This window comes from Pelobates fuscus, chromosome 3 (assembly GCF_036172605.1).
Source record: "Pelobates fuscus isolate aPelFus1 chromosome 3, aPelFus1.pri, whole genome shotgun sequence".
In the NCBI taxonomy this organism is placed as follows: Eukaryota; Metazoa; Chordata; class Amphibia; order Anura; family Pelobatidae; genus Pelobates; species Pelobates fuscus.
The window spans coordinates 81391697-81413648 of record NC_086319.1 but is presented as its reverse complement, the minus strand read 5'-3'; the positions used below and the strand labels follow the sequence as shown (position 1 = coordinate 81413648).

General features: G+C 41.4%; 2 protein-coding genes across 3 annotated transcripts in view; one reads left to right on the top strand and one right to left on the bottom strand.

The window, feature by feature from the left end:
* The window catches only part of ZNF346 (zinc finger protein 346), a 37738-nt gene extending 26548 nt beyond the window's left edge, over positions 1–11190 (bottom strand). The window contains exons 1-2 of the mRNA XM_063447293.1: positions 11039–11190; positions 1154–1257 (exon numbers count right to left, since the gene is read on the bottom strand). Coding sequence (XP_063303363.1) covers positions 1154–1257; positions 11039–11096 — 162 coding nt within the window. The 5' untranslated portion in view covers positions 11097–11190. The remainder of the gene's footprint in view (positions 1–1153; positions 1258–11038) is intronic.
* Positions 11191–11324: 134 nt separating this feature from the next.
* LOC134602421 (uncharacterized) lies at positions 11325–21166 on the top strand. Of its 2 annotated transcripts, none has more exons than XM_063447295.1 (5): positions 11325–11478; positions 18227–18862; positions 19161–19345; positions 19423–19570; positions 20574–21166. In XM_063447295.1, the coding sequence occupies exons 2-5, from the start codon at positions 18555–18557 to the stop codon at positions 20593–20595; spliced, it is 663 nt and encodes a 220-aa protein (XP_063303365.1). In that variant the 5' UTR covers positions 11325–11478; positions 18227–18554; the 3' UTR covers positions 20596–21166. The 2 variants fall into 2 exon arrangements, with proteins under 2 accessions (XP_063303365.1, XP_063303364.1); XM_063447294.1 differs by having other exon boundaries at positions 11325–11509.
* The last annotated feature ends 786 nt before the right edge of the window (positions 21167–21952 follow it).

Here is a 21952-nt window from a genome sequence, read left to right as displayed (position 1 = left end):
AAAAACGTGCAAATGCTCATGCTACTACCTAATGTGTGTTAACCTTGCAATATGCTTAGCATGTTTGTTTAATATACGCTTCTGTTAAAAGTCTTATAAAAATAAAAAATGAGGCACTCATATTCCGGAAATGTAAATAGCACTGTTACCACTGTATTAACCCTTATCTCTTGTGGAATACCCTTTCTTTATTCTGTACCCTTCATATATGCCTCAATAAAATACAGATTGACAAAAAAAAGTTTAACAAAGGGAGGCGGGGCCTGATCCTCAAGCTAGCCAGACGTGCTTTCTATCAGCTCCGGACAGCACAAGGCCTAAACGGGCTAAAACTAAACAAAAAGGGACAAAACCAGCAAGAAAACAAGTACAGACGATACCTTCGACAAGCACAACCAAACCTGAAAGTTTTACCCTCCTGAAAACTGGCCTTCTGGGACCGCAAGTCCATCGGCTGGGAGAGGCAGCCGATCTCCCGCCGAGGGCTGCATACCCCGCAGTGAACCTTCTGAAGTCCCGTTAGCCAGCCCCCCCCCCCCCCCCCCCACTGGGAACACCGACCACGCTACTGCGACCACATCGATCCCTCATGATCCTGAGACCGCATAGCGGCATATAGACTCAAATTGGCACCATTAGCACCAGAACCACAACAAGCCCTGCAGCCTCAACAATGTCTTGCATTTTCTGTGAAATTGCTCCCTAAATACATCTCCTGTGGCTGTCACTAAGCATTAGACTCTGAATACACACCTCTACAAAGATATGCTGATTGGCATAGTGCGACTGGGTCTACTGTGCATGTGTTGCAATGCTTCTCTATGGTTAAGTATTATATTTATCTCAGCTATGGGCGTGGGACTAAAAGATATATATAAAAAAAATAATAAAATTTAAAGAAATAAATAAATATATTCTATGAGTTCTATCTTAAAGGAATAGTGTAATCTTGTTAACTTGTGTAGCTTTAGAGATATTAAAGAGAAAAAAAATGACTTGGGTAAACTGGGGATTACAGGCAGGTATCAATTCATTAAAAAAGTTGGCTGTAGTATTTATGGTGCTTATGAGTGCCAGTTTAACCAACATATCACAACAAGCAATTAGTTGAAGAAACAGTTTCCTATTTATAGAAATATTAAATTTGAAATACCTGGTAATGTGCGAGCTTCTGAGACTCAGAAATCAGAGCGGCACAGCATACTTTACATTGCGTGTCAGAGAATATATCGCTATTTTCCTGGATGAGGCGATCAACTACAAGAAAGAAAAAAAGTACAATAAATTACATGACGTTCACTAATTACAAAGTGAATTTTAAGTTTATGGCCAGAGCAGCCAAACGGAAAGCATAGCTGATTTTGTGATTTGTTCCAGTTCGGCTGTTTGAATACTCTATATTGTGAATAATTGTTATTTTAACACCAAAATGCAAATATAATGTATACTAGATCCAAAAACAACTAAAAGAAATGTCTATATATAATGTATTATAATATATGTACACACATTTATTTTGAAGTAACTATGTAGAATATCAATATATGCACAGCACCACTTTGCAAAGGAAATGTTTCTAGCCAGTATTCTCAGAATAACATTCGCTTTTTACAGTTAACATCAGCCATTCACAGAACAGCACAAGGTTATTTACCAATCATAAATCTGTATGAGCAGCTACAAGTTGCACAGTTCAGTAATTGACAGATAACCTCTCCATCTTTCATAGAAGATTGGATATGAGCAAATAAAGGTAACACTTCACTGCCCAAATGGTAAAAAAAAAAATCCCTATTTACTATATACCCCTAACGATTGCACAAATGCATTTTTTATTTATTTTTTTAAATACATGTATTCATCGGGGATGCATCTTAAAAGAGCTTGCACAAGCTACAGTGGCCTTTGCCAACCCCCCACCCCTTTCCTCAGAAGAGACCAACACCAGGAAATTGCCTAAATAAAGCACAAATAAAGAAAATAAAAGGCACATCCCTACATTTAGTATATAACAGGATCACTCAGCCATATACATGCACCTTGGGTCAGACAAAGTTTGAATTTCACAGTTAGTGGGTATGATGATGTCCCTGCATTGTGCAGGGAGTGGAGCAGGGAAGACCATAGAGCAGGGGTCCCCAATTATTTTTTCTTGTGGAACCATCTGACATAGTTATCCAATATCGTGGACTTGATGAAAGGATAATTATATTAAAAAGTAAGTGTTGAGGTGACAGTTGTCCTTTAAATGGACACACATCACTTGGCAATATGAAAAAAAACAAAAAAACAAAAACAGTAAACACCTTTAAACTAATATACTAACCAAAATAAAGCAAGAAAGAAAAATGTTAAAAAGTATGTAATAGAAACATTTATAAACTTGATCAGATTGAATTGTTGTGCATTCCTCTCAGCTAGAAGAGAAAGTGAGGACTTGTATGATGTCTAAACACCACACATGTACCGAGTGGCTGCAGATGAGACAGGATAATGGTGTCGGTAGAATCTAGGTATTTGTCAAAGTGTTTGACAAAACTTGAGAGCTTTTGTTTACTTTTAGAGTGCCCATTAAACCCTTAAGACCGCAGCCAAACGTACAAGTTGTGATCAAAACAAAACATAAACAAAACCTGGCATTTGCGCTATATGTCTGTCCAACCGTAATTCACCTCTTTCATATTAAATGCACCCACACTTACTATATATCATTTTATTCAGGGGAAACGGGGCTTTCGTTTAACATCAAATATATAGGTATGGAACATAATTTAATATGAAAAAAATATTTAAAAAAAATGGGAGAAAATAAGAATTTTTAAAAAATTTTTAGTTCTACGTGACATTTTAACTGTGAATGTCAAAATACTGTTTGCTTTTACTGCAGTAACATACACATTTGTATTCAGCGATGTCTCACGTGTAAAACAGTACCCCCAATGTACAGGTTTTATGGTGTTTTGGGAAGTTACAGGGTCAAATATAGCGTGTTACATATTTCAGTTTTTTCACATTGAAATTTGCCAGATTGGTTACGTTGCCTATGAGACCATATGGTAGCCCAGGAATAAGAATTACCACAATGATGGCATACCATTTGCAAAAGTAGACAACCCAAGGTATTGCAAATGGGGTATGTCCAGTCTTTTTTAGTAGCCACTTAGTCACAAACACTAGCCAAAATTAGTGTTAATATTAGAAAATGCAAAAAACTAATTTGAACGCAAATTTTGGCCAGTGTTTGTGACTAAGTGGCTACTAAAAACAACTGAACATACTCTATTTGCAATACCCTGGGTTGTCTACTATTGCAAATGGTATGCCATCATGGGGGTAATTTTCATTCCTACCGTACGGTCTCAAAGGCAACCTGGCGAATTTTTATGTGAAAAAATGGAAACGCAACCCTTATATTTGACTCTGTAACTTTTGAAAACACCATAAAACCTGTACATGAGGGGTACTGTTATACTCGGGATACTTCACTGAACACAAATATTAGTGTTTCAAAACAGTAAAACGTATCACAAAAATATCGTCAATGTAAGTGCAATTGGTGTGTGAAAAATGCAAAAAATGTCACTGACGATATCGCCGTTGTAATACATTTTACTGTTTTGAAACACTAATATTTGTGTTCAGTGAAGTCTTCAGAGTAGAACAGTACCCTCCATGTACAGGTTTTATGGTGTCTTGTAAAGTTACAGGGTTAAATATTGTGCGAGAAAATTAAATTCCCTGAACTTTCGGCCTGGGTTGTCAGGCAGGACATGCAAATTGTAATTAATAAAATGACCCAATTATGTAAAATTATTACATATATATATAAATATATAATTTTTTTTATTATATATATATATATATATATATATATATATATATATATATATTTATGTATATAGATATATATTATTTTGTTCTACATGTATTTTATATATCAATATATATTAATTTTAAAATACAGTTAGAACAAAATTATGCATGTATATGTATTTTTTATCTATTTATTTTTTATTTGATTTTTAACGTATTTATATATTTATTTTTATTATATATAAATATATATAATGCAAATTATATATATATATTTAATCAATATCACTGTACGTGTATTTTTTACAATATATATATATATATATATAATTATGTATTTATTAATATTAAAATACACGTAGACAGTGTGTGTGTGTGTATATATATATATATATATATATATATATATATATATATATATATATATATATATATATACACACACTTAGATCATATATATAATATATATATAGATGATCTAAGTATATATAATTTAATTTTACACTGTTTTAACAGGTTTTCTTTTTCAGACAGCAGGGGGAGTACCTGTCATTCCAGGCACTCCCCCTGCTGGTAATGCCTTGGACGGCTATGCTGTCCATGTGATCGCGGGGTCCTCGCGATCACATGGCCCAGGGGGGCCGAAGAGGACGGAGGGGGACTCCCTGGGCTACCAGGTAAGTCCCCATACCACGATCGCCGGCGTGGGATCGCCAGCGACCGGGTAAGTAGAAAAGATTGCAGGGCGTTCTATGCCGCCCTGCGGCGTTTACAGCCACCAAAATAGACTGATTCTGCCGAATGTTCCAAAAAAAAAATAAAAAATGACTGGAGTAAGAAAATCTCAGTTAACGAAGATATATCCAAGTTTCTGTCTCAGGACATGAACAGGGTAATACCCATGTTGGTCCTTGGGGGCTAAGCAACCCAGTTCATTCCAGTAGTCTTTAATACCATATGTATCAAAGCACATATAAGCATAGATTAAAAGAACCCATGATTGTGTTGAAAGTAACAAGCTATGGGCGGAATGTTCCCTGAACAGAAAAGGTTTCAACACCTGTATGTAACATAACTTATTATTAGAACCCCTCAAGTTAGCTTTGCCAGTTGATGTAAATATTCTCAGCAAATGGGTCCAAATGTTTAATATTTCTTCCAGGCAATGCAGACCCTGCCTACTCAACAAAGAGCTAGTCATTACCTGATGGATGATGCTGAAGCTAGCTTCTTATTCAAATGCTGAAGATTGCTTCCTATTCACCCAGCTTCTTATTCAGATTGGCTTCATGTTTATCCAGCTCTTTGTTTTCATTAAAGTAATTACTTACTTAAACAGATTCAGTAAACTTCCAAAAAGTTAAATCTTGTTTGAGTTAACTAATATTGATTTTAAAAATATTGTCACCAAAGCTGGCACATTAACATCCATGCACGTCAATAGGAAATTCTGAATATGTAACAAAGCTTTTCACTTATGGGCTGATGTTCCCTTTTTGGAAATACGGTTAGTAAAGATTTGGGCATATGTCACCATTTTCCCCACTTCACAAAGCCCACAAGGCATTCAAATTATACAATCCCAAACTTGCTAGGAAGGCCAGGTAGCAAAGGGTCTTCTATATGTAGGTTTACTAAAGGGAGATCATGCCAAACTAAATCGTATTGATTTTTTGATTGGGTAACTAAAATAATAGATCAGGGTGGAGCAGTAGACATTGCTTACCTAGATTTCAGTAAGGCTTTTGACACTTGCACATAGAAGGCTTATCACTAAACTGCAATCTTTGGATTCCAATATTGTTGAATGGGTAAGGCAGTGGTTGAGTGCCAGGCAACAGAGGGTTGTAGGCAATGGAGTATATTCGAAGCTTGGGCTTGTCACCAGTGGGGTACCTCAGGGATATGAACTTGGCCCTTATTCTCTTATTTTTATTAGTGATATTGCAGAAGGTCTTGATGGTAACCTATGTCTTTTTGCAGATGATACTAAAATATGTAACTGGGTTGATGTACCAGGAGGGATAAGCCAAATGGCAAATTATTTAGGTAAACTAGAAAAATGGTCAGAGTTGTGGCAACTGACATTTAATGTGGATAAGTGCAAGATAATGCATCTTGGATGTAAAAACTCAAGGGCAGAGTACAGAATATTTTATAGAGCCCTAACCTCAACATCTAAGGAAAAGGATTTAGGGGTGATTATTTCTGAGGACTTAAAGGTAGGCCGACAATGTAATAGAGCAGCAGGAAATGCCATTGTACAGAACATTGGTGAGACCTCACTTGGAGTATTGTACGCAGTACTGGAGACGGTATCTCCAGAAGGATATTGATACCTTAGAGAGAATTCAGAGAAGGGCTACTGAACTGGTTCATGGATTGCAGGATAAAAACTTACAAGGAAAGGTTAACCCCTTAAGGACCAAACTTCTGGAATAAAAGGGAATCATGACATGTCACACATGTCATGTGTCCTTAAGGGGTTAAAGGATCTTAACATGTATAGCTTGGAGGAAAGACGAGACGGGGTGATATGATAGAAACATTTAAATACATAAAAAGAATCAACACCGGAAAGGACGAGACTATATTTAAAAGAAGAAAAACTACGACAACAAGAGGACAGTCTTAAATTAGAGGGGCAAAGGTTTAAAAAAAAAAATATCAGAAAGTATTACTTTACAGAGAGGGTAGTGGATGCATGGAATAGCCTTCCAGCTGAAGTGGTAGAGGTTAACACAGTGAAGGGGTTTTAGCATGCGTGGGATAGGCATAAGGCTATCCTAACTATAAGATAATGCCAGGGACTAGATGGGCAGAATGTGAAAAAAATGAAACACAAGCCTTATATTTGACACTGTAATTTTTGAAAACCCCATAAAACCTGTACATGAGGGGTACTGTTGTACTCGGTAGACTTCGCTGAACACAAATATTTGTGTTTCAAAACAGTAAAAAGTATTGCAGCAATAATATCGTCCGTGTAAGTGCTGTTTGTGCGTGAAAAATGCAAAAAACTTACATACTGTTTTGAAACACTAATATTTGTGTTCAGTGAAGTCTCCCGAGTAAAACAGTACCCCCCATGTACAGGTTTTATGGTGTCTTGGAAAGTTATAGGGTTAAATATAGTGCTAGCAAATTAAATTCCCTATACTTTCGGCATGGGTTGCCAGGCAGGTCCCGCTAATTGTAATTAATTAGGATACCTAATTATGTAAAATTATTACATAAATATATGTGTAGAATTAATATATATATATATATATATATATATATATATATATATATATATATATATATATATATACACACACACACACACACACACATACACATGTGTGTGTATATATATTTATATATATATTTTTATTTATATATAGGTATATACAGTGATATATACGTATATAGATATATATATTTCGTTCTACGTGTATTTTGATATAAATACATATATATTAACATTACAATACAGTTAGAACTAAATAAAACACATCTATATATTTTTTTATATTTTATTTTTAATAATTTTTACGTATTTACATATTTTTTTTATATTATATATAAATATATAACAATAATTATATATATATTTAATCAGCATCAGTCTACATGTAATTTGATAATATATATATAATTATATATATGAATATTAAAATACACCTAGACAGTGTATGTGTGTGTATATGTATATATATATATATATATATATATATATATATATATATATATATATATATATATATATATATATATTTTACACTTATTTTAAGTTATTTTAATTAGATTTTCAGCCAGCAGGGGGACTAACTGATTACAGTTAGTCCCCCTGCTGGCAATGCACCAGGCAGCTATCCCGGCCATGTGATTGTGAGATCCTCGCAAGGACCTCACTCTCACATGGCCCGGGGGGGGGCTGAAGAGGACGGAGGTGCCGCGGGGTAAGTAAAAAAACCCAGAGGGTGTACTATTACGTCCTGCGGAGTTTAGAGCCGCTTTAAAAAGGACGTAATAGTACGCCCTGCGGTCTTAAGGGGTTAACAGCTAAGGAGTGGCCAGTGAAGTTATCACTAGGCTGTAAGGTAAACACTGCATTTTCTCTAAAAAGACCGTGTTTACAGCAAAAAGCCTGAAGGTAATGATTCTACTCACAAGAACAAATTAAATAAGCTGTAGTTGTTCTGGTGACTATAGTGTCCCTTTAACCCCTTTTTCAGACAATAAGAAACAGCAATGTTTTCATGTGTCTGAATCCATAACTCTAGTGGCATTTAGACTGAGCCACTAAATGTGTTTTCTCACTGAAGACTTTCAATTTTCAGAAGGTCTTCACTTTGGCGTCATCATGACACCAAACACCACTAATGTTTCTTAAAGAGAAGCATTTGATTCAGTGTTTCTATATTACACATATAGAACTGGTGGAAAGTGGTGACTGTTGCATGTGCACGATTCTGATAACCATATGTGTATACTTGGTTGCTTTTTTTTGGGTGGTTGTTGCCCTAAATCGCCATCCATTAACGGCAGTCAATGTACTGCATTTCAAACACTTCCTGTTGAGGAGCCATTTTCTTTAACCCCTTAAGGACCAAACTTCTGAATAAAAGGGAATAATGACATGTCACACATGTCATGTGTCCTTAAGGGGTTAAGCAAGCCTGCAGATAAGAAATAAGCTCTGTGTTTTCTTGAAAGAATAAGTTTATAAGGAGACCATTCCTGTTTTGAATGTAATAGTATATGTTTTAAATCATTTCAAGAACTGTTACACGTTAGTTTGGTAGTATTTGTATGCCTTAGTATTATATTTGCTAGTCTCCATTCTTTGTTAACGTTTTATTGTGTGTACATTTTCATTTTCTTAAAGTAACAGTTTAGGCACCATAATGAATCATCTTAATGAAGCTATGGTGCTAGGAGGCAGCCTTGTACTACGGATACATTGTGAGGGAGAACAAGCACTGTATGAGAAGCATTGGATAGAACTGAGATCACTAGTATGATCTCGCAGAAAGAAAAGTGGATGTTGCAAAGGGACTGTACTAGCGGTCAGTTTATACAACCTGCAGTTCAGTTTTGTAAATTGGGCTGTCAGCACAGATCAGCATCAAGCACAAATGCTCGGAGTTCAGCTTTATCTTCACGAAGGAGACAAAGATATATCATACTTGAGTGTGGGTCATGCACAAGTAGTTTAAAATTGATACAAGCAGTGTGGAAGGCAGGATCTTGGCTGCCTGACTTCCATCTTAGGTGTAAGCTACTCTCACCAATGAGAAAGGATGAATGGCAAGCTCTGCACCATAACCACTTCATTGTGAATAGAGTGACCCTTTATGCACACAGCTACATTTGTATTTTCTACTATAAAACATTCCAATGGATCGTTAAGACGTTAAGATCTTTTATTAAATTGTAGATATAAAAGACTCCTCTTTGTGTTCTGTATTTCTGCCACCATCTACCGACCTAGGTCAAGCTGTGATTGTAATCCGTAGCAAAGCCAAACACATTTTAATAACATTATGCTATTTTACCATTTATTTGGATCACACCCTTTAACATGACGATCGCCTTAGTGGCAAGCTGCTTAATATGCACCTTCATGTACCATCTCCATTCATAGAAATAGCATTGCTTCCTTATAATGGGGGCCAAGGTAGAATCGATAATAGGAAAAAGCATGTCAAACACAGCTGTACATAGGCCGCATTTCCATTCAAACCACCGATGGCCTCTCTGGCGCACTCACTCCCCCCCCCCCCTCCAGGAAGCAGTGTGCCACTCGGATGAATGGGGGATAGTTACAGGATCCGTGAATTACCGGGTACATTTACACGATGACCTTGGGGCAGTGACTGGTCTAATAAGCTGCATGCAGGGCCACTCAGCAGGCTTCCCGCGGTTTATATCAATGCAGCACAGTATTACTCACTGTATATCACCGCACAACACAGCCCCAGGCCTCCATACACAGCATGCACACCGACACAGCCCCGGGCCTCCATACACAGCATGCACACCGACACAGCCCCGGGCCTCCATACACAGCATGCACACCGACACAGCCCCGGGCCTCCATACACAGCATGCACACCGACACAGCCCCGGGCCTCCATACACAGCATGCACACCGACACAGCCCCGGGCCTCCATACACAGCATGCACACCGACACAGCCCCGGGCCTCCATACACAGCATGCACACCGACACAGCCCCGGGCCTCCATACACAGCATGCACACCGACACAGCCCCGGGCCTCCATACACAGCATGCACACCGACACAGCCCCGGGCCTCCATACACCGACACAGCCCCGGGCCTCCATACACCGACACAGCCCCGGGCCTCCATACACCGACACAGCCCCGGGCCTCCATACACCGACACAGCCCCGGGCCTCCATACACCGACACAGCCCCGGGCCTCCATACACCGACACAGCCCCGGGCCTCCATACACCGACACAGCCCCGGGCCTCCATACACCGACACAGCCCCGGGCCTCCATACACCGACACAGCCCCGGGCCTCCATACACCGACACAGCCCCGGGCCTCCATACACCGACACAGCCCCGGGCCTCCATACACCGACACAGCCCCGGGCCTCCATACACCGACACAGCCCCGGGCCTCCATACACCGACACAGCCCCGGGCCTCCATACACCGACACAGCCCCGGGCCTCCATACACCGACACAGCCCCGGGCCTCCATACACCGACACAGCCCCGGGCCTCCATACACCGACACAGCCCCGGGCCTCCATACACCGACACAGCCCCGGGCCTCCATACACCGACACAGCCCCGGGCCTCCATACACCGACACAGCCCCGGGCCTCCATACACCGACACAGCCCCGGGCCTCCATACACCGACACAGCCCGGGCCTCCATACACAGCATGCACACCGACACAGCCCGGGCCTCCATACACAGCATGCACACCGACACAGCCCCGGGCCTCCATGCACAGCATGCACACCGACACAGCCCGGGCCTCCATACACAGCATGCACACCGACACAGCCCCGGGCCTCCATACACCGACACAGCCCCAGGCCTCCATACACAGCATGCACACCGACACAGCCCCGGGCCTCCATACACAGCATGCACACCGACACAGCCCGGGCCTGGGAGACCGTGTTACAGCGGCCATGCCCCCACAGCCAGCACTCCATTATTATAAATATAACGAGGAACCGAACTCACCGGCTTCCTTGCCGACCGGGAGCACGAGCTCTTCACCGTTTCCAACCTCGTCCGCCATTTTCCTTCACAGCCACAGAGAAAGCGCGGTTCGAGCGAGACGCAGAGCTTCTCACCCACACACAGAGAGAGCGAGACAGACAGGCCGCGCGGGGATCGCGAGAGCAGGGCTTTCAACACAAATCTCGCGATAACCAGAAGGGAGGAGAGGGAGGAGCGCTTCTGGGTGCTAACGTCGCGAAAAATCCGCCGAGAGGGGGCGCGAACTCGAAGGGCTCGCGAGACCTAACTCGAGATCGCTCCGAACGGCTTGAGACCGAACGTAAACTCGAGAGGGGCTCCGAACGGAAATCTCGCGAGACCGAACGCGAACTAGAGATTCTCCGAACGCAAAGCTGGCGAGACGGGAGGCGAGTCCGGGGAGCTGGGATGAGAGGCGAACTGTAAGCACCGAACACAAACTGTGATATGACTGTACGTATCTGGGGGGTCAGGGTGAGCTAATAGCTATTAACTAACAGCGGTATTCACTGTGAGAATTCAGAGGGACTTTTAAAGGGACATTGTAGGCACCAAAACAACTTTAGCTTAATGAAGCAGTTTTGGTGTATAGATCGTGTCCCTTCAGCCTCGCTGCTAAATTCACTGTCATTTAGGAGTTAAATCACTTTGTTTATACAGCCCTAGCCACACCTCCCCTGGCTGTGACGGACACAGCCGGCTTTAAAAAAAAAGGTTTGATTTTTCAATCAGATGTTAACTTGCTTTATAAGTTTTCTTTCTCCTGCTCTGTACATTGAACTTTAAAGGGACACTATAGTTAACCAGACTACTTCAGCTCATTGAAATGGTCTGGGTGCAGTGTCTCCACTGGAGTCGCTTCCTGGCTATTAATGGGCGTCTGGTTCGGTAACTGACACTGGATGTCTTCGTGCTCTGCATGAGGACATCCAGCACCCACTATTTCCCCATAGGAAAGCATTGATTTAATGTGTTCCTATGGGGAGGGCCTAATGTGTGCGCGGGACACTTAGCGCCCTCTTGTCAGTAACGTTGGAGAAGGCAGAGCTACGATCCAGCGCGAAGGGACATTGGAGCTAGGATACATGTCTGTTAGTCTACCCATTGTGCAGCGCTACAGAGCTTGTTGGCACTTTATAAATAATAATAAATAAAGTTTTTTAACCCTTTATTTACCAATGCGGTGGTGGTGGACAGAGGGAGCTATAGTGCCAGGAATACAGCTTTGTATTCTACTATATACTTTATACCAGCGGTTCCCAAAGTGTGGGTCACGACCCACTGGTGGGTCGCAGGGCGATTCCCAGTGGGCCGTGCTGACCCACACATCCAGGGCCGCCAGGTACTCAGTCTGACCAGCAGCTCCAGTCTGTAGCTCAGCCGGGTGCAGAGCTGCAGGCCGTGTGATAAAAGTCTCACAAGCACCCAGAGCGTTACCATGGCAACACTCTGGGAGCTTGCGAGACTTCTATCACACGGTCTGCAGCTCTGCACCCGGCAGAACTGCAGACCGGAGCGGTAACCCACCGGACCACCAGGGAGACACTGGACCACCAGGAAATTTAATAAAGGTAGGACACAGCCACCAGACCCTGCTCCCTCAATGTAACCCCTTCACTCCCTGCCCCCACACTGTGACCCCTTCTCTCCCTGCCCCCCAATGTGACCCCTTCTCTTCCCTCTCCCTGCCCCCCCACACTGTAACCCCTTCTCTCCCTGCCCCCCCCCCCACACTGTAACCCCTTCACTCCCTGTCTCCCTCCCCACGCTGTAACCCCTTTTCTCACTGTAACCATTTTTCTCCCTGCTCTCCACTGTAACATTTTTTTCCCTGCCCCCCCCCCCCACTGTAGACCTCTCTCTCTCTGCCCCACCCCCACACTGTAACCCTTTCTCCACCTGCCCGCCCACTGTAACCCTTTCTCACCTTGCCCTCACACTGCCCCCCCACACTATTATCAGCACACACACTCCCTCTCACACTGTCACTCTCACCTCTCCCACACACTGTCACCCTCACCTCCTGTCTCTGCGTGTATGTGTATCTGTGTGATCTTTTGTGTCCATGTGTGTATTGTGTGTCAGCGTGTATCTGTGTACATGAGTGTCTGTGTGTATCGCTGTATCGCTGTGTCAGTGTGTGTGTCTCTGTATGTGTGTGTGTATGTGTATACTCCATACAAAAAAACATGCTTACATTTAAACACACATTGTGTTTATTTTATATACACAATATACACACACTGCATCCACTACACATGCACTGCAATCAAACGCAAACATTACATACAAACACACCCCTGCATTAAAACACTAAATTTATATACAAACACCCCTTCATTCAAACAACAACACTACACACAAAAAGCACACCTGCATTTAAAGTCCTACACTACATACAAACACCTCTGCATTCAGACGCAAACATTACAAACAAGAGTACACAACTGCATTCCAATGGCAACAGTACATACAAATACACCAAATACACACATACACTGAATAAAAAAACATGCTAACGCTCAAACACTGCTCACAAATATAACCCTGCAATGATGCACAAATGGTAGTTTCCCAGCTGGCATAGTATTGCTGAAGTTCTCCTACAGATGGAGATTTACCTTTTGGCCACACTTGCACTAGAGGGGGGCCCAGAAAACATACTTGCACCAAGGCCCTCTCTACATTAGTTCCACCACTGGGATAATAAACGTGAGGTGTCTGGATGAAAGAGCAGGACACAGCACTTCTGATTCTGACTGAGTCTGTGAGTAAGCAGTTGTATGCCTCTAAAACTGATTGCCATAATGTGCAAAGTTCCTACCTTTAAAACTCCATGATATGTCAAAATAATGCTTCTAAAACTGCCATGACATGCCAATTGTATGCATTTAAAGCTGATTGCCATTTTGTGCCAATTGTATGCATCTAAAGCTGATTGCCATGGTGTGCCAATTGTATGCCTCTGAAGCTGATTGCCATGATGTGCCAAGTTTATGCATCTAAAAGTGCCATTATATGCCAAGTATATGCATCTAAAGCTGACTGCCATGGTGTGCCAAGTTTATGTATTTAAAGCTGCCACGATGTTCCAATTGTATTCCTCTAAAAACTGATTGCCATGGTGTGCCAATGTTATGCATCTAAAGCTGATTGCCATGGTTTGCCAATTGTATGCCTCTAACGCTGATTGCCATTGTAGGTCAATTGTATGCCTCTAAAACTGATTGCCGTGGTGTGCCAATTGTATGCATCTAAAGTGGATTGCACTGGTGGTGTCCCATCAGTAATGCATCACTTCTTAATTTGTATATATGTTAAATTTTTGTAAATACTTTTGTTCTAATTATATATTTCTTTGATTAATAGGGATGTTATATGTCTGTCCCCTTAATAGATGTGAGTCTTGGATGCCGTCACCCTTAAGACTGACAAATTAATACTATTATTATACCCATATCAATACTTTGTCCAAACTTGAATAATGACTTTTTTATTATGGATTCAGACCTATATAACCATACTGCTCTGTGGTAAGATTAGGATGTGTTACATTTACGCTTTATCCGTATGATCAAAAAGGATTTGTTTACTTTATTTAAGTTTTTGCCTTACTTGATATATTTTGCATGTACAAGTGGTTCTTTATTGATATTTCCAATTGAGCGTTTAGGTGATGGGGCACTAGAGACTCATTAGCATGTCCTGCCAATCATCCAGAGACTCACACAGAGAGGCGGTACTGATTTGAACGCCGGTTTTTCGGCGCGAACAGGTCCGCCACTCCTTCTTCACGTTGCCAGCTCGATACGTATAAAAGAGTCGGCAGGGGGACAGAACGTCGCTTTACCTCTGACGAAGGCGCATTTAGAAGCGCTGAAACGCGCGTTAGGTAGTTTAGTCAGGAGTGGCTCCAGACTTCGAGATTTTAGTCTATTTAGATTTAGTTCACTTACCTTGGGATTTTGGTGGTTTATTAGGAGGGAGCATTTGAGTTATGAGTTTAGGTTGGCGTTCTATTTAGCCTAGTTTAGGCTTCAGTAGACATTTTTATCCTGCTCCATGTGGGTGGTCTCCTGTATTCATACTAGTTTTCCTGGCACTAGAGTGCCCTGAGGGTGCCCCCACCCTCAGGGACCCACTCCCACCGGGCTCTGGGGGGAGGAAGGGGTTAAACTTACCTCTTTCTCCAGCGCCGGGCGGGGAGCTTTCCTCCTCTTCTTCCTCGCGACATCATCGGCTGAATGCGCATGCGCGGCAGGAGCCGCGCTCGCATTCAGCCGGTCGCATAGGAAAGCATTCATAATGCTTTCCTATGGACGCTTGCGTGCTCTCACTGTGATTTTCACAGTGAGAAGCACGGAAGCGCCTCTAGCGGCTGTCAATGAGACAGCCACTAGAGGCTCTGGAGGCTGGCTTAACCCTCAGTATAAACATAGCAGTTTCTCTGAAAAAAAAGGGTAAAAGCTAGCTGGACCTAGCACCCAGATCACCTCATTAAGCTGAAGTGGTCTGGGTGCCTAGAGTGGTCTTTTAAGGACGACAATTTTATTATTCTATTATTGTTATTGTCCACAACCACAGTTATTAGGGTGCCACTCCTTATTTTCATTTATGTTTTCATTATTATTTTTTTCTATAGTGTTTACATTGTTTTATTTTATTTCCAATAAAGGTTAAGTTTTAGCATTACAGCTGGGACGGGGTTTCCTATTTTGGTCGATCTGGGGTAGGGATGAGGAGGTTCCCCATCTCTCTGTAGATCTTCCTTTTTTGTTATTTTTTCTGTGCCAACTGTATGCCTCTAAAACTGCCATGGTGTGCCAATTGTATTCATCTAAAGTGGATTGCTATAGTGTGCCAATTGTTTGCCTATAAAGCGGTTTGCCATGGTGTGCCAATTTTATGCCTCTAAAAGTAATTGTCATGGTGTGCCAATTGCGTGCACCTGAAGCTGATTGCCATGGTGTTCACGTTTTTAAAATATGCATTAAAAGCAAATGGGTCTTTAAAAATACAGTTTTGAAAAGAGTGTCTCAGCCCATAAAAGTTTGGGAAGCCCTGCTTTATACTATATATCCCTTTAATTACGCACAAGAGGCTCCTACAGGATGTAGAAGGCTATGAAAAGAGCAGGAGATAAGAAATGGTATATTAAACAGAATTTGCAATAAAGAAAGTGTAAACATTAGATGACTCTTTACAGAAAATGTGTAGGAAGTCTGTGTAAGTCTCACGCAGGAAGGTGTGCCTAGGGCTGCATAAGCAAAAGAGATTTAACTAAATGGCAGAGAATTGAGCAGCGAGACTGCAGGGGCATGATCTATACACCAAAACCATTTAATTAAGTTAGTTGTTTTGATGCGTATAGTGGGAATGTGAATTTTAAATGTAAGGTCAAAATGGCAAACGGAAACACATTGTTTAGGTCAGCTATGTGTTTCAGGCTTACAAATGACGCCACAATGACACTGCTTGGAGATGGAGAGATGGCTCTGGCCGCAAAGGGGTTTAACTCGGTATATGCTGTGTTACAGAGCAAAATGCTGCACATGCAAACTCCAGTTACCATGACCACTTCAAATCACTTGAGTGGGCATGGTGCTTGGAGTAAACCTTTAAGTTTGACATTAATTTTCAATTCCTGACAGTCCTCACTTTATTGAATAGCCTCGACTGATGTGGTAGAGATTTTGTTCTTTCACTTGAAATTCACTTTTTGGGTTATTTTTTTCAGATAAACTATTTTAACTTACATTTTGCCTTTTTGGATTGTCATTTTTAAATCTAGATGTGTATGTGGCCATATTCGGCTTGTGTTATTTATGGGTGCCGCAGTTGATTTGCAGCGTTGTATCTGTGCGTATGTGGGCTGTTGTATTGTATATGTTCATGAGTAATTTGTAGTATTGTATATGGTACCTAATGAATGGGGGATTCTTGTGGAATTGTGTATCGGGCTGATATGTCACATTGTGTGTTTGGTGATGTGTGTGTGTGTTTGGTGATGTGTGATATGTCACATTGTGTGTTTGGTGATGTGTGTGGGGCTGTGTGAGTATATGTGAATTATCAGTGGTGTTGTGTTTGTGTGTGGGCTGTTTGTATGAGGTGAAGGCGTATACTGTAGTGTTGGTGGCTTCCATGGAGTGCAGTTTCTGAGAGAAAAGGCAGTGTTTACATTGCTGCCTAGTGACACCTCCAGTGCCAGTCATTCAGACTGCCACTAAAGTGTGCAGCACCTACATTCAACGTCTCCACGCTCTGCATCGTGGCCCTGAATGTTCCCCATAGATATGTATTGATTCAATACATCTCTATGACGAGATATTGGTTGGCGCATTGCAGCGCATGCGCAATAGGTTTCCAATTCTTTCCTATGGGAAAACATTGGATTGTCTAAGATCATCAAGCTGGCCAGCCTGTGAGACAGTGGCACGGCAAGGGGAAAAAAGGTGAGAAAAAAAAAAAAACATTCCCACGCAATCAAAGGGGGCTGTCACTGACCAACGGACACATAGATTTTACATACACACTGACAGAGTCACACACATTGAGAGACACAGACACAGATAAACTATTATATGGTTTAATTCAGTTTTATTCCACCCTGCCTCCTTACCTTTAGCAGAGCTGTAGTGGATTGGCTTCCCCAGTGGGCTGACGGCTGGGGAAGAAATGAGGTGGGCGGCCGGCTGCGCATACTCTAGGCAGGCAGTGAGGGAGCTGTGATCTTCCTGCTCTGCTTCATTGGGTGCCACATGGTGATGCTGGGGCCGGAGTAACATCATATTTCGGCACCAGCATCACTGAGTGGCGCGCAAGGGAACTATTATAATAGCAGAACTATTTCTTCTGATCACCCAGTACAAACCTCATTGTTTGTGCTGGGCAGTGGCCAGTCAGAAACCGTATAGACACAGGGAGAGTAATATAACATATTATGAACAGGTATCAAATAACTAAATAAATATTTATTTTGTCTTGTGTCTAATTAGAAGTCAATGTACAGAGCTGTGAAGCAAGGAGATAAAAAAAAAAATTTAAAAAAAAATCTTAATGTAATAAATGCCCCTGGTCTAGATTTTCAAAGAGAAATTTACTGTATTTGTTCAGGTGAATTCAGACTGCAAAATCTAGATAACGTTCATATCTGTTTCCTTATTCCAGCTTGTACACATGGTTGACGTTCACAACAGAATGCTCAGACAATATGCAAACCGAATGATGGAATCTGGTTGTTCTGAATTTGTTTGGTCGGTTACCAATCATAACTTTTAAGAACTCCTTAAAAATGCAATAATGATTGACAAATTAAACAATACATCACAATGAGAAAAAAAAACTATTGAGGTGCAGCAAAAGACTGCTAAATTAGCCAATTAATGCCCTTTAAATTGCAACAGCCCGCAGGAGAGGGCAGAAGGCCAGACAGTTCAAGCAAGACAACCAGCTTGACATCTAGCCTGCCACGGTATCAAGCCCAAATTCTTCTGATATGGAACCCATGGAGGGTAGCAGCCAGAATGCATCAAGTTGGACACGCACAAAGAGGCAGAGGCAGCCCAGGACTTTTAAGTCAACAAGGAGTCTGCATACAGGCTCTGAGAGGAAATATGCCCAAAGTTTCTGCCCAGAGGAGAATGCAGCACTAGTCACAAAACTCTGCCAGTACTACAATTATATTTTGGGGGAAGCAGCCAAGAAAACAACATCATCTAAAAGAAATCATCTGTGGATGGAAATAGTTGATGCAGTCAATGCCGCTGGTGGGAATAATCGGACTTTAGATGTGGTAAAGAAACGGTAAGTCCTTGCAAATGCATGCCTACACCTTTGTTGTCTTGCCACGTGTGCAGCTAGGACTTTGTATGCATGTGCAGTCTTGCCATATGTATAGCCCTTGCCATATGTATAGCCCTTATGTATACCACTGTAAGTGGTATCTGAAATTGACTTTGGAATGTTAATGTCAGTTATCAGCTATCAAATTCATTGTCATTCAATTTGATAGCATGTCCGTTTTCAATATTTTTTCAATGTTGACCTACAGTGAAATATAACCATGTTCATGTATATTTACCCACTACCTATGCCACTGCAGATATTCTGATATAAGGCGCATGGTAAAGAAGAAGATGTGTAGAGCTGCAGCTGCCTCCAGGAATACAGGAAGTATTAATGCACAAAAACCTAGCTTGTTTCCATACGAGGAGGAGTTTCTACAATTCATGGGGAGAAATTCCCTGCTTGGCATCGAAGGGATGTTTGAAAATGATAATCAAGATGGTACGTTAGTAAACTGGAAGTGTGTTGTCAATGTACACATGAATATCCATAGTAACACACTCCTTATTGTGTGACAGCCAATCACTCACTAGAAGAAGAAGGTGAAAGAGAAATTATGAGCTCTGCAGAAGATGATCCGCTTGGTCCATATTTTACTGCTAAGGAGACGGCAACTGGTCAAGCTCCCGTCTCCCGGGAGGGAGCTTCTGGCTTCATTCACTTCTCGTAAGTATTTACATAGCATTGTTGTCATATATGAATGTGACAGCAGTGTACAGTAGGTTAAGGTGTTGTGTACAAATTTCATTAGACCATCCATCTTTATAATAATCTCTCCCCCCCCCTCTCCTCTTTGAAAAAAAAAATGCTTCTGTATGAGAAGAAAATCAGGGCATGTGTTGTTTGCTATGCATGCACTCTGCAGAAGCATTGGATTAGTCAATCTCTCAGTGAGTCGAGCTTCAGTGAGAGGCTATCTCATTTGGATTTGAGGCAAGTTCATCTTTCCTCCCACCCCCTAGCTTTTGTGGGGCAAGGTGCTCATCAAACTGCCCAACACTCTAGAGCTATAAATAATAATATTATATATAATTTTATAACAATGGAGTTTTTGTGGGGGAGGGTGGTCATCAGACTGCCCAACACTCCAGAGTTATAATAATAATGGAGTGTTTTTTTTTATTTGACTCACATCCCACTACAACCCATTAACAGCTGACAACTCATGTTGATGAACAGGCATCTGCTGCTGGGTGTAAGTAAATCAAGTCAGGAATATCTCCTTGTCATCTTATAATAATATACAGTTGTACAATGGAATACAATTATAAACATGCACTGTAACATGAGATTTAAACTAATAATTTCACAGTCTTTGCATGCACTTGTAAACAGAATGCCATTTTATGTAGAATTAGCTTCGCCTATTGTGGGCCAAACAAAAATCCTGCATTCATAATGTGAAATATAACCTTCGTGTTGTGGTACATATGCTGCAGTTAATGCTATTGGCGTATAAGTAGTAAGATAGGATTGGCTTTCTATTGCCCTGTGGTGTAGAGGTTAAAGACTCACAACAGGAGTGATCGGATGCCTTCTAATGTAAGTAGTCAAACAGTTTGCCTGGTGCTGGTCATCCCCTGTCCCTGAAGTGCAGGGCTTAGCTAATAAGTATTAACATAAACTCCTATATGGATGCTAACATTTTTTTTTTTTTGTCTACCTTTAGACACCAATGTTCCCATGAGTGAGGAAAATGACGAGGCACAAACCATTGTTCAGATAGCAGTGGATCCCACTTCCGTGAAGCAGGAGTCGACATTCGTGGCCATAGAGACTCCACAGCTTCCTCAGACGTCACCCAACATGGCTGCGCTTTACAACATTCTCCAGACACAACAGTCAGAATTGGAAAATTCTGTACTACAGGATAGGGACAGACAGAAGAAGTCATTAGAGATGGTAATGACACAGCTAACTACTTTTGCCAGTGCTGTTAATATGGACGTTGGGTCAATCAAGTCAACCTTGTCTTCTATTGACAATAGTCTAAAGCACCTAGTGGAGTTATGGGAGGAAGATTGCATTCTTCGGCGTGTTCAACTTGCTCACAGTTTGAGCATAAGCCTTGCTGGCTTGAATGACCTAGTTGAGGAAGAACGTGCGCGGAGGTTGTACAGAAGGGATGATGATTTGCACGTCTGCAAGTAGAATATAAACTAATTTGATGCATTTCCTAGGCCATTATCATTTTCTCTGTTTCATTTGATTGTTACTATTCTTCCTACCAGTTCTAATTGGGCATTCTCCTCTGACAAATCTCCTCTGACAAATCTCCTCTGACAAATCTCCTCTGGGCTTTGTTCCTCCCTGACCTTCCCCCGACAACATGTGCTGCCTTCAATGTCTTGCCTCTTCCTTATGCATATTTATACTTTTTAGATTAAAAAGTTTAAAATCTACACAAAACTCTTCTTTTTATTGTCTCTTAAACTGTCTCTTGTTTTTATTTATTTTTTAACACTTCGTGGTTTAGTGATTCTATTAATGTACTTTTATTAACATTAACTTTTTTTTTTTTTACATTTAATATTGTATCTGTGTGTCAGGATACTCCCATATCTTCCTTCCGATCGGCATTACCCGTATGACTTCTGGGTTTTGCCGATCCGACTCCGCCCATGCGTCTGACGTCACACGCTTCCCTTTCAAAAGGAAGCTGTGGCCGCATCGAAATTGCTCAATCGTTTTGTGCCTCTCACATACATTTTTACTTTGTTGCTGATTGCCGACAGAGATCTTCTTTTTGATTACATGTGTACTGAACCTCTCTTGCTTGATCCTGACTACGTTGACTGCTCCACTCTCAGATTAGGAACAGACTTCACCACAATTTCCTCCATATACTACAGGGAACCATAATCCACACTATTCTGGAAAGCACTTCCATGCTCATCATCCAAAGAAAGCAAGAGAAGTTCTCCAGTTACTGGGACTAATAATTGGCTCAAGCCTTATGTTTATTTGGAAGGATAAAAAGTATAAATACCAAAATTCTATAAATTATAACTTCTTAAAGTGACGGTATCAGATTTATTCTTTCATCTA

Bases quoted from the DNA above. Each gene is read 5' to 3' on its own strand.
- LOC134602421 (XM_063447295.1), top strand. From the start codon at position 18,555: ATGGAACCCATGGAGGGTAGCAGCCAGAATGCATCAAGTTGGACACGC. The intron at 18,863-19,160 runs GTAAGTCCTTGC...ATGCCACTGCAG, and splicing joins TTAGATGTGGTAAAGAAACG to ATATTCTGATATAAGGCGCA. The intron at 19,571-20,573 runs GTAAGTATTTAC...GTCTACCTTTAG, and splicing joins TCTGGCTTCATTCACTTCTC to ACACCAATGTTCCCATGAGT.